This window comes from Castor canadensis, chromosome 7 (assembly GCF_047511655.1).
Source record: "Castor canadensis chromosome 7, mCasCan1.hap1v2, whole genome shotgun sequence".
NCBI classification, from domain to species: Eukaryota; Metazoa; Chordata; class Mammalia; order Rodentia; family Castoridae; genus Castor; species Castor canadensis.
In genome coordinates, this window is record NC_133392.1 from 75,611,704 (window position 1) to 75,624,493 (window position 12,790).

A 12,790-nucleotide genomic window follows, 5' to 3' on the forward strand; every position below is an offset into this window, starting at 1 on the left:
TCATTAAGCTGTAATACAGAATAAAAACCCAACTGGTTTTTGAGACAGGGTCTTGCTAACTTTTGCCCAGCCTGGCCTTGTAATGTAATCCTGTCTCTTATTCCTGAGTAACTGGGATTATAAGCATGTACCACTTTTCCCAGCAACACACTTTTGAATCTGTAGAATCTGTTTAGCAACAGATAAGTAAAAACCACCTAAGAATAAATCTAGTGAAAAGAGTGGAAAACACTTTACTGAAAAGTGTTCTAAGAAAGCTTTAAAAATTAAAACAATTTAAGAAACGGAGGGATATATCATATTAAAGGATCAAAAGATTTAATATTCTAAAGATGATCTCCAAATTGTTACATAGTAAATGAAACACAGCTAAATTCTAGCTTTTTTGTAGAAATTGTCTAGCTTATTCTAAAATGTTTTATGGAAATGAAGAGCTTCTTTCTGCTGGCAGTCACTTGTGGATAGGATTTGAAACAATCTAAGATGAGCTCGCACTGATCCATGGGAAGCACACACAACACATGGAGCTTTTGCCCTGACTATATCTGTAGCCCAATACAGGGTGTCCTTCCTCCCCATCAGAGCAGACAGCCTGCTCATCTCTTGCCATTTAGCTCTTTTGGAGATGAGTCAGATACACCAGTCCATGCTGTCCTGCAAACACACTTTCCAGCTTTCCAAGTGACCCTAGAAAGGCCACTGTTAATCACAAGCCTCACCTCGGGATGTGGGGGCACTTGGGCACCTAGTGTCTCAGGGCTCCAGAAACTGAAACAGCTCCACTTTGGTAGCCTGGCCTATAAGCACAGAACTCGTTATGTATGTGCTAAGAAGCTCTTAGAAACTACTGCAGGGTGGATCACATCAAAAATGTGCAAGGGAAATGAGTGAGAAAAAAGCAAATGCCAGACAGTCTGTACATGGAACAGTGCCAGGCAAAGCGAAAAGTGTGTGCATTCGACAGATCAGAAGCGAAGCTGTGGAGGCGCAAACTCTGTGTAAAGGTTGCTACCTTCTTTTGCTGAAGTTGCTTCACTGTATAAAGAGAGACACGAGTTCAGAGTCTGCTTTACTTACACAGTAATTGAGCATTGACTGCGACCCCCACAGCACAACAAAGCAGATTCACACTGCCTATGACAATAACAGTGAGAAGCACAATGGTGGCTTATTAGCTTGAATACAACTTCTAAGGAGTTGGTGACAGTGATAGTGAGTTTGACACCTACCAGGTACAACAATCATGTCAGAATCACGAGAGGTTCATGAGAAAAATCTGCAGCCCTATGGACCACACAATGGCCCCCTAGGCTCACCATTTCCTGACCAAAGTGAGAGCCCAGAAATTGAACACTATGAGTCACGATGAACACTCAAACGACTGCAGGTCACTGGAAGGCCAGGGGAATGAGGTCTGGGACTATGGGGAGGGTGGGCCATGGGCAAGACTTGACAAGATGTGGGGCAGAAAACTTGGCTTGAAAAGCAGTGCAGGTGTAGCCTCAACACACGACCAGTTTTCCAAGATGGCAGGACCCAAGGTTACCTGAACTTCCATTCAGCTTCTATAGCCATTGCTTCTGAATACCTTAGATTCCATTCCAAATCACAACCATGGTGACCAGGAGCTGGGCTCCTAGCCCAGGCAGCCCCACAGGTAAAGAGGGGTGGGGTATGTCGATAGGGCTCCTGACCACAGCTGCTGACATGGTGGGGCTTCCTTGTCCCCTCTTCTCTTCTGATTATCAGCACTCATGTCTCCATGGCCCAGGCTGGCCCCGCAGTGCACTGAGAAAGTTGCATCCAACGTCCATCACACGTGATCATGAGGCCAGTGAATTTCTGAAGCCAACTTGCCATCCAGGCACGGAGTCAGGGCTCAGCGGGGCGGCAGAGCGCATGCCAGCGCTTCACCAGCTCCTTGGGTTTGCCAAGCATCTCTTCCCAGTGCTCCAGCTCTCTACCGCGGGAGTACATGTAGGGGCCCAGCACCACGCGGCCCAGCGGGTGGCTCTCTGCAGCAGAGGGAGCAACCCATTATGTTCTTAACATGGAGGCTGCATCCTACATCCCAACACCTCCAGTGATTTGTCGCTCTAGCTCTGTGTTTCGCTCTCCTCCCTGGTGGGCAATAGCAAGGCCCTTCCACTCCAAGTGTGAGCTGTACTTAAGGGACCCTTGCTTTGTGCTGGGGCCAAAGGGTTGCTTCTTGTCCCTGGGAAACTACAGAGGAGAACCTGCCATGCAGGGATGGCTATTTTGTCCCTCACTCTCCTGCAGGGCCATGTTACACCTACTACGTGCCAAAGAGCTAACAGAGGAAAAGGGTCCGTCCAGAGAAAGGCCTCTTTCATCTGCCTCGTTCTACCTTCAGTAGAACACTCAGTCAGATCACCAACTGCCCCCCTCCAGGAGAAGGGCCCTATGTTCAGCCCATGTGACCAGCGATGGCCTGATGGCTCTGTTCCCCTGTTAGTGGAAGTGGACACTGGAGGATGGGCATTCAGGGACAGCTGGCTGGGATAACTTGTACAGGACCATAAAGCCTTGTCCTGAAGGCACAAAGAAATGCCAGGCACACAACACCCATGGCACAGGTCACTTGGCTGGTAGCAGAGGTAGCCATGTCACCTTTGGTGATTTTCCCAGGAGGGAGTAGCAGAGGACATCCTTAAGCCTCTTTCTGGGGTCACAGCTTCAAGTAGACTGAAGCTAGGCATGAACCCCAGCCCTCTTGATGACAAGCTGTGTGTCCTGGGGTAAGTATTTCAGTCTCTCTGAAAACTAGTTTCTTTAGCCAGGGAACAGTGGTTGGAAGCTTCTCCAGAGGATTTCACTCTGCCTGCACGCTCAGCGGTCCCTCCTTCGCCCATTGCCCAGTAACCCATCCCCCCTCAGCCTTACTGTCTCCTTCCACGCTCTGCAGCACCAGCAGACTGAGGCTGGCTGTGTCCAGCTCAGCAGCGTCAGCCTTGAAGCTGAAGGTCTCATTGTACACAGGATTCACAGAGCCCAGAACAGCCGAAGTCTTCTTGCATTTGACATACTTGTTGTGGTTCATCAGAGACACTTTGACAAACACACCTGAGGGACAGCACACACTACTGGTTTGGGAGAGGCAGACAGGAGCCCAGTGTCCACCCATGGGGGCTCTGGCTAGGAGGGTACGTGCCCAACCATGGTGCCAAGTCTCCATCACTCTTTCAGCTGCAGAGGCCGAGGAAGTGACAAGAAGAAATGGGTTGATTAGTGTAATGGCTTATGGCCGAGGAAACTCTTGGCTCCTTCCCTTTCCTTCCTCTTAGTCTCAGCTAGCCCTTGTTTACTGGAGCCTGGGACTACACGCCCATCCCTCCCTGCTGGGGAGGGGGTTGCCTGATGGGTTCTTAGGGTCATGGGGTCTCTTAAATACCTGTGTGTTCAGAGGGCTGAGTCTGGGTGGGGCTCAGATGGGTTTGGATCCACAGGCAGGCACCTATGTCTCTCTGGGGGCACACAAGGGGCAAACAGGATGGATAGCCAGGGTCACTGCCCTCAGCTCCAGTGTTCTGGGAGGCTGGGGGAATCAGGAGCACCATTTCTGGGCATTGGTGCCCCAGTGAGCACCTTCCCTGGAGGTGGGGAGTGTGGACCTTAACCTGCTGGGGGATAGGTGCAGGAGGAGGACAGTTCAAGAAGACAAGACACTACCTTGGGGAACTAGACAGGCAGGGATGGTCTCTGGTTGGGGTAGAGCAGGGTGAGGGGGTACGACTTCAGGTTGACCATAAAAAGTGGCTTCTCATATCAAAACTGTCCACAGAGGGAATGCGGCGTACGGGAGGTAGCGAGTGCTTGGTGATGGGGCATATGCAGGCAGATAGTGAATGGTTGGGGCTAGGGTTAGGTCCCCAGGAGGTGAGAGAGGCAACTCACTGACAACACCCCGGTGCTCCTGGAGCTGGAGGCCCTTGGCACGCAACACGACCACTGTCAGGCGGCTCAGGTAGTCATTGTAGCTGAGGCAGAACTGGAGGTCACCGAATTCTGATGGAGGCTGGGGAGACCGAGGAAAAAGTCCCCACCCTGGTCACTGTCACAGGTGCCAGAGGGGCCACAGAACCCTACAGGGCCTCCCTCTCTCCTCCCACAGGTCAGGCACAGGTGCCCGTGGCACAGCCATGTGGTTTCCTTTGAGCCTCCCATTTTATAGATGGGGAAACTGAGGAGTGGAGAATTTAAGTGTATGCAGTACAGGTTGAGCATCCCTAATCTAAAAATTCAAACTTCGAAATGATCTAGTGTCCAAAACTTTTTTGAGTGCCAAGTGGAAAATTCCATACCATGAAACTGTGTTTCATACACACATTTATTTAAGTTATGTACATGCAAATAGTCCAATATCTGAAAAACTCTAAAATCTGAAACACTTTTGGCCCTAAGCACTTTGGATAAGGGATCCCTAACCTGTAGAAATGGGCCAGAGGTAAGGATTCACAGCCAGATCTGTGGGATTCCAAAGCCTATTTTGAGGCACCTGAGTTCTTCCTAGGCAGTGGGGGAATGACAGGTAAATATTTCCCTGGGTTGGTCTTTTGGTGACATCCCCTTTCATAACTATCTGACTTGGGTGGAAATTCAAATGTGCATTTTTCAAGTTGTCCAGATTATCTGACAGCCTATGTGAAAGGACCACAGGAGGATCTTCTCTGCCCAAGAGCAGTTCCATGGCTCCTGGTCCAGGGCAGCTCAGGGCCTGGGCCTCCAAGTCACTCCTGTAGGGTGGCACATAGTGAGCTGAGGGCTGATGCTGGCCAGCAGCTGCCAGCTGCCCACAGTGGTGCTGACCCTTGGTGGCATGTGTCTGGTGACCTTCGCCTTACCTCTAGGCTCTCAGCCTCCAGGTCTCTCCAGATGATGCGGCGACAGTCTCCCTCCAGGGTCTCATTCTTCAGGGGGAACAGCACCTGGCCCAGGAGCTGGTGCTTCCTCTGCCTGTCCACATGGTACACTGAGAACCTCAGCACCCTCTGGGTGATGCTCTTGCTGGACACCTGGGAGAGGTGAGGACCAGGGCCGGGGTCAGGCATGGGGACAGGGGATAGGATAGTGTGACAGATTGGACACAGGCACTTTTGAGGAGAGGTGTCTCAACCACAGACTATACAACCGCACACCCAGGCAACTACCTTCTCTGCAGTGGGGCCCAGCATCCTGGGGAAGGGTGTGCCAGAGCCTTGTCACACAGTATCCTCTGAGGACCCTCAGTGGCCAACACCACCTGAGACCTTGTTAGAAAGGCAGGATTTTTGGACCCCACGCCAGGCCCATGAATTAGAATCTGCCCTTGAATAAGAGCTCCAAATGCCTGCACAGAAAGCATGGCAGGACATGGCCTGTCTCTGTTAACAGAGTCAGGCATGCCAGTTCTCCCCACCCTGAGACTTGGCTTGCTTGTCTGTGAAATGGCGTCATGGCTCTTCCTCTCTGGATTGTAAAACCCCAGTCACTGTGTCTGACCTACAGCAGGTGACCAATTAATACTGGTTTTCTTCTCTGGCCCCTTTTCCTTCTCAGAATACAGAGACCAAGATCAAATTTGGGCAGGATAGGGTGGGGAAGTGGTGAGTGAAAAGGAAAATAGGTCAGCAAGGCTGATCCTGATCTGATTCACCTGTGTGTTCTCTAGCTCTGTACACCCTCCCCCCTCCCCTGCAGGATGGCTGATCCAGGCCTCCCCTCTTCCCAGCTGTCAGCTTCTGAGGAAGGCATGAACCATGACTTTGGCTTCAGCAATCACATACCTTCTGGAAGCCAACTGACCTCTCCTTACCTCTCAAGCCAGCTTGCTGGAAAGCTCTTGAGAGAATATTTGTCCAAGGCCTCTTGTCAGGAGTTGAGTGCCAGCTTTCCTAAGGCCTCTGGTCACCTGCTAAGGCTCCCAGGCCACTTTGATCCAGGTGCTCTGACCTCTAGACCTGAGCCAGCCAGCCCAAGGTGAAGCAAAGTCACCATACCTGTCCCAGCCTGGCCCTCAGGTCCTGACTGGCCTCTGACAGCCCAAGACATTCCTGTCCTCACTCCAAGAGCCTGGGGGTGTTTCTAAGCAGAAGATCCCACCTTCCTTGGATAACCTTGTCAGAGCCCCTTACTGCCCAGGATTTGGGCTGCTCCTTATGAACCCCTGGGACATACAATAGGTGCTCCAAAATGTGTTTTTTTCTTTTTCTCCTCTAAGCACCCAGGACAAGAGGCACCCAGCCTCCAAATCTTTCCTGTGGCTTTTCTATCAGGGGCTGGCTTCTGTAGACCCAGCAGTCTGTCCAGACTCTTGGGGAAATGCAGAGCACTGGAGAGCAGACTATCCTGTGCACTGCTCCTTCCCTGAGGCTGTGGGCACTTGCCCTTGCCTGCTGCAGAGGCTGCACCTGGAAGATGAAGTGCTCATCAAACTGTGGGTTGGAGGTTTTGCGCTTGGTCTTGGACTGGAGGAAGCGCCGCTCATCAGGCAGCAGATGGAGCTTCACCAGGGGGCTGCAAGTCTCTGAGGGGACTTGAAGTTGCCGTGCCTTGATTAGGCTCACTAGTAGCCGCTCGGCCTCCTGCTGGTATTCCACCGAGAACCACAGCCGGCCCAGGCAGCCATCAGGGAAGTCAGTCTCACTTTTGTCCTCTGGGAACTTGTACAGCTCTGGATTGATGGTCCCCACCACACAGGCATCTCCTACAACAGAGAGGTGGGGAGGTCTGGTCAGTCAGAGAAAGACAAGGATATCATGAACAATGGCAAACTTTCAGCCCAGCCTCACCCTAGCCCTTCTCCTCCTGTCGGAGCCTCAACTATTCTTATCACCTCCATCCTACTCTCTTCTCCAGACTAAGCCCCTGTCCTCCCTCAGGCACAGTGTCTCTCTCCAGTGAGCCTTCTCAGCATGTAAGCAGTGCACAGCCAGTCTGCGACCTTTAGTAGAATCCAGATCGTTCATTCAACACCTGCCCCTCGCCCCACTCTGACCGACCCCCATCCCTGAAGGTCACAGCCTGCTTTCTAGCACACGGTGCTCAGCACCTAGAGATGGTGCTGTTTTTCCCTTGCTTTTCAAATTAGAAGGGCCAAGCTGATTACTGGCTGGTTCCTGGGAAAGTCTTTGAGTCTTCAGAGCAAAGAGGCACCCGGAAGGCTGTGGAAACCTCATACCCTTCTGCTTTTGGTCAGGCAACCGGTCATCTCAGAGCAGGACCCAGCCACACCTCTCCAACCTGGGCATGCCTGGGCTCCAATTCCAGATCAGTCACTACTGCCTCTGTGACTTGGGGCAAGGAACTGCTAACCTTCCTGAGCTTCAGTGGATGAGTATTGTGGTAAACTCCAAAACTCATGATGTCATAGCTCACAGGCATAGAGGGGTGTGGGTGAGAGCAGAGGATGCACTTGGCCTGAGCAGACCCTGAGCCCTGGCAGCACTCACCAAAGTTGCTGGAGGTGTGGGGCAGGAGCTCTGGGGTTGAGCAGGGGTCCTGTAGGGCCTGAAACCAATCTCTTCTTTGCAGGGGCACCCAGTCTTGGCCTTGGAGAGAAGGGGGCACCACAAACGGCACACCCAGTGGCCTGTCCCAAGGTAGGAAACAGCACATAGGTCAATGGTTTGGCCTTAGAGTGCTCAGCCAAGAGGGGTTGAGTACCAGGGGCTGGAGGGAGAAAAGCCACCAGGAGCCAGGCAGAGGCAAGAACACCACCCCCACACACAGTTATAGCCAGGACTATGTGGTCCTATCCCCCCACAGCGCTGGAATCAGGGATAAAGAACACTGTCCGGGTTCGAATTCTTGTTCTCCTCTTGCTAGTTATGCTATCTGAACTTGTTACTTATGTCCTCTGAGCCGCAGTTTACAGAGCTGGAAACTGGGGTTCACAATGCCTGCTGCCAACTTGTGGTGAGGTTTCTTAGCATAGCTCCCAGCATGCTGATGGCTAGAACTTTGTTTCCCACTCCACCCCAAGAGTAGGTCCACACGGAGGGCCCTAGAGAAAGACCTGGAGTTCCCAGTTCCCACATCTTGCCTTACCTGCTTTGCTGGGTTTTGGCATGCAGCTGGCAGAGCCTGTCCTCTTGACTGCTGGAGGCAGTGGTGGTGGCCGTGGCTGGTGTTTCTGGCAGCTCCTCATAGGTGAAGGTGGCACAAAGCCTCCTCCACAGACAGCAGCTCACCCCAATCAGCAGCACCAGCAGCAGCCCTCCAATAATGCCTCCAATCACCAGGACAAACTGCTCTGAGAACAGAGAACACCAAGTCAACCTGCCTGGGGAAAGTCATTCCCCTTATTCCTGGAGAGCAGGCAGGCAAGATTGGAGAAGCAGTTCCACTGCCTGGGTCACATCCTAGGAGTGACACAAGAGCAGGCTTCTTGTTGGCTGACTCTATGGGGGTGTCAGTGGAAAAGGCATTTCCCCTGGAGCCCTCCTGGTTTCCCTTGGAAGTAGCTGGCCCTAGTCGTGGGATCGTGGTTAAAAGAAACCATTTCTTTCTGCTTCTGAGTAGAAAACAAACTCTCCTTCCCAGTGCCTCCATCTCTGCTGGACTCCTGTTGAGGTTTGAGAGTGAGTTTGGGTGTGGACCACGCACTTAGGGATGCCCTGGGAATAACTCATGGCCCAGGTGTGCACCTAGAGCTCCACCTTTGGGGTCCTGGAACCTGCTGTGGGATGCCACTGGCACTTGGGGTCTATTATCTTCTCTGACACCAGCTCCCTCAAGTGGAGCCCATACTTAGGTCAAACAGTGGGAGACAGTGGAGTGAGGTGTGGATTTGGGGGGCGGGGCTGGTGTGAGAAACTGAGACGGATGGCCCCTTGCTGCAGCACCTGACTCACGCATTGTCAGGGACCTGGGAAACCTTGACTGGGGCCCTCTGAGGGCATTCAGACTCGCTGATCACTGGGGCTGGACCGAGGAGACTCCAGGGCACCTAGGGCTTGGGGCTTCTGGCCAGGGTGGGATGGTAAGAAAGCGGAACTCTTACACCTAACCCTCAACTGTCTGTGAAGCGCGGGCCTCACCCTCCATCCCTGTACCTCTCCAGGAGCAAAATCGAGCTGGGGTGGGCAGGGCAGGGGCAGCGCCCAGCCGGACCGGCAAATGCCGCAACCGGTCCCGAGCGTGGCCTCTGGGCGCGCTGGGGCCCGGGTGGGGAGGCGAGGGCACTTACCCGCCATGGGGCTGCTCTGGCCGGTCCTCGGGGCGCGGTCGCACGGATCGCCTTTGGGCCGGCTCTTAAATCGCAGCAGGACGCCAGGCTGTCGGTCCTCGTCGCCTCTCTGCTGCCTTGTGGCGGCGCGGTCCGCTGCAGTGCCCGGCGGGGGCAGGGACTCAGCGCCCCGACGCCACAGCTCCGCCCTGGCCCTGGCTAAGGCCCAGGAGAGGCGCGGAGCTGCTCGTGCGCTCCCGGAAATCGCCGGGCTCCGGCCCTGGCAGGTCCCTGATTTGGGGATCAGAGGCTCCCAAGGCCTCCTGCGACTACTGGTCGGGAGGAGTATAAAGATAACCTCCATCACCGAGGGCAGAGCTAAAACCTTCTCCCCCAGCCTCGTATAGACGCTACGCACCTGGCCTCTTACACCTGGTGGCCTTGGCACGTGCTGTGTCCGCGGCCAGAAATGCGCCACCACCCTTCCCAGATTCTTGGAGGACTGCGTCTCTTCTAGGCTCAGCTCGGACCCTAGCTGAGGGAGCCTTCCCGGATCTAGGGCGGGTCTACGTACCTGTCCCAGGCCCTAGGGCTACCTGCCTGACCATCCCCGCGGCGCTGCGCGCTCAAGTTGACCTCTGTCTTTGTGGATACAACCAGGAGCTGAGAGTGCGATCCTGCAGCCCGACCTCCTGGTTCCAACTCCAGCTCGCCACTCTCCAGCTGTAAGATTTGGGACAATTTAGCTTAGTACCCTGCTCCCACTCTCCTGGATTGGTTTAAGAATAGCACCTTTTGAGGCCTGATGCCCGTAAAGGAACTCTCACAACTGTGACTGGTCCAATAGTGACTTACAATGGGCTTCTTAAAACGGTGCGTGGCGAATGCCAGCCGCTAACACGGAGATTGATAGAGGCAGTGGTGCTTGGGTCCTCTCTGCACCCACAGTCCCCCATTATTTTGGTGGTTACTATTGACAGAGGCTCCTGTAAGGGCGCTGCGGATCCTCCGGATCCTCCGTTGGCTCCTACCTGTGAGCAGGTGAGGATGCCAGATGCCCAGACCTGCTGGGCAACTCCCCTCTCCGGCCCTACCCCCGACTCGGGAGGATCTGGAGGGGAGCGTTTGAGACTTGGAGGTGTTCAGTAGTGACCAAAGAAATGGGGCGTGGGGGAGGGGAGGGCCTTCTATCTTGTTTTTCAGTCTTGAAGGTAATGACTATAGACAGAGCCTTGGCGGCTTTTCACAGACCCCTTGCTTATGGAAGGCTCGGGTAGGGTAGGCAGGATGGGGGGTCGGCTTGGCGGTCAGTGTATGTGAGGCTGTGCCCTGCTAGACCTTTGGAGGTGGGATGAGGATGAACTGGGGTGTCTGGGTGGGATGGTGGTGAGAAAGTGGAATCCCTACATCTCCTTATTCCCAATTGTCCTGGAGCAGTGACCACACTGTACACCCCTCCACCCTACTAGGAGCCAGGTCAAGGCTGGGCAGTTTCCTACCAGCCTCTCTTCCAGCCAACGTGCCCTGGCAACCCAGTCAGATTGGCTGGAGTGTCAGGAGAATTGAGAATTGGGAGCCTGGCTTCTGCTTCCACAGGTGACCATGGGGCAGCTATTGGGACATGCATTCTGGGTCCCCCCAAACCTTCCATCTTTCCCCTTAGGTATGAGTTAGGTACTTGTATCTGTTAATTTCCTGTTGCTTTGGTGACAAATCACCATGGATTTAACAGTTTAAAACACGAATTTATTATCTTAACAATTCTGAAGATTGGAAAAGCCAAAACAGGTCTGCAGGGCTGCCTTCTTTCTGGAGGCTCCAGGGGAGAATCTGTTTCCTTGCCTGAGAGAGGCCCCTTTTCTTCTTCTCCTTCTCCTTCTCCTCCTCCTCCTCCTCCTTCCTTCTTTCTTTTCTTCTTTCTTCTTTTTTTTTTTTCAGTACTAGAGTTTGAACTCAGGGCCTATACCTTGAGCCACTCCACCAGGCCTTTTTTTGTGATGGGTATTTTTGAGATAGGGTCTCACTATCTAGTTGCCTGGGCTGGTTTCAAACTGTTAAACTTCTGATCTCTGCCTCCCTGAGTAGCTAGGATTACAGGTGTGAGCCACTGGTACCCGGCCCTTCCTTCCTGTTTAAAGTCAACAGTATAGTGTTTCCTAATCCCTCCAACTCTGGGTCATTTTTACATCAACTCTTTCAGTGTCCCTATCTGACCCTCAAGATTACATGAGAACCACCAGATAATCCCAGATAAGTTCCCTGTAGCAGCAACATTAACTTAGTCACATCTGGAATGTCTCTTTTGCCATGAAGGTAATCTACTCATAGGTTCTGGGATGTGGACACCTTGAGGTCATTATTGAGCTGACCACAGTGTCCATGCAGTGCCCTGGGGGGTGGCTGACAGCCCTCCTCCCACTGCTTGCAGCTCTCAGTGTGTCCTAGGGCTGGGCTCAGGCAGTAAGGCCCAGCTAGCCCCTTCATGGTAACTCTTCAGTATCCTTGATCCCTCTCCTCAGCCGTGCTGCACCTGGGCCTGACTGCCCCTAATGGGGCACCCATACTTGCTGCCTCATGCTGGACCTGTTCTGGTGGGATAGTGGGTAGTTTTTGAAAAGGGAAGGCCTTGTGACTAGTGAGGAAGTGCCAGGCTGGAAGCTGCCATCTTGCCTCCACACCCCCGTACCAATGCTGTGTGTTCCCAAGGCACCCATCTCCCTCCCTGGCCTCCTTCTCTGGCCACCAGCATCTAAGCAGTCACCAACCCCTTCCAGCTGTTCCTCCTCTGTTCATCTCTATCACCACCAAAACCCCTATTTAGGCCTCTACTGTCCCTCACCTGCAGCACTGCCTGGGCTTCCTCTGGGCTCCATCGATGGGAATCTGTATCCCTCTCCACTTATGTCTTCCAGGCTCCCTCCCTCGCACTGTGTGCTCAGTGCCCAGACTGGTGCAGCTACTCTTGAAGCTCTGACTATGCATCGATTCCCCCTCACCATGCCTGAAATATTGGGTGCTCCTCCCACCCTGCTTCACCATGCACATCCTTCAGGATGAGCCTCCAGCACTTCTTCCTCCATGAAGCCCTTCATCACCTGCTCCTTGTCCTCACTGTTCCTGCAGCTACCACTCTCTCTAGCAGCCTAGCACCTTCATGTGGGCAAGGATCATGTCTCATTGAGCTTGGCACCTTGAGTGTCCACCTGCTGCGCCAAGGTTGTGCTGAATGTGGTGTGTGCCAGCACTGTCCATGTATCATGTATATTTGGGACTCACACTCCCAGGATCCATAGGAGATCGTCATCCTTGTTCTGGATACCAGCTGCTAGGCTGGCACTCGGGCTGCTAGCTCTGTCTGCAAGCACCTTCCATATTCGGCCAGCCCATTTCGTTTTGAGCCTCCCTCCATTGGAAGGAACTCACTTTTCTTTGGCTTCTGATGTTCTGAGCATTGTGGTGCAGGCTGGATGTACACCATCCCATTGAACCTCATGTCAGCCTGGCAGGGTGGGGACCGTGCCCTCAGATAAGGATATCAAAGAGCATTCAGGGCCTGCCTAGCGGTGGTGCTAGACCCAACACCTGGCCTCCCGATTCCTTCCTCCCCACCAACCATCTAAAGGG

General features: G+C 53.4%; 1 protein-coding gene across 3 annotated transcripts; it reads right to left on the bottom strand.

The window, feature by feature from the left end:
- Window positions 1–301: 301 nt before the first annotated feature.
- Syt15b (synaptotagmin 15B) lies at window positions 302–9,318 on the bottom strand. Of its 3 annotated transcripts, XM_020161315.2 has the most exons (8): window positions 9,188–9,311; window positions 8,047–8,251; window positions 7,449–7,588; window positions 6,408–6,703; window positions 4,863–5,033; window positions 3,916–4,036; window positions 2,905–3,084; window positions 302–2,015 (listed from the first exon to the last, which is right to left on the bottom strand). In XM_020161315.2, exons 1-8 carry the CDS (start codon window positions 9,192–9,194, stop codon window positions 1,873–1,875), a joined length of 1,263 nt encoding a protein of 420 aa, XP_020016904.1. In that variant the 5' UTR covers window positions 9,195–9,311; the 3' UTR covers window positions 302–1,872. The 3 variants fall into 3 exon arrangements, with proteins under 3 accessions (XP_020016904.1, XP_073935455.1, XP_073935454.1); XM_074079354.1 differs by lacking the exon at window positions 7,449–7,588 and having other exon boundaries at window positions 8,047–8,246; window positions 9,188–9,318; XM_074079353.1 differs by lacking the exon at window positions 7,449–7,588 and having other exon boundaries at window positions 9,188–9,317.
- Between the last annotated feature and the right edge of the window lie 3,472 nt (window positions 9,319–12,790).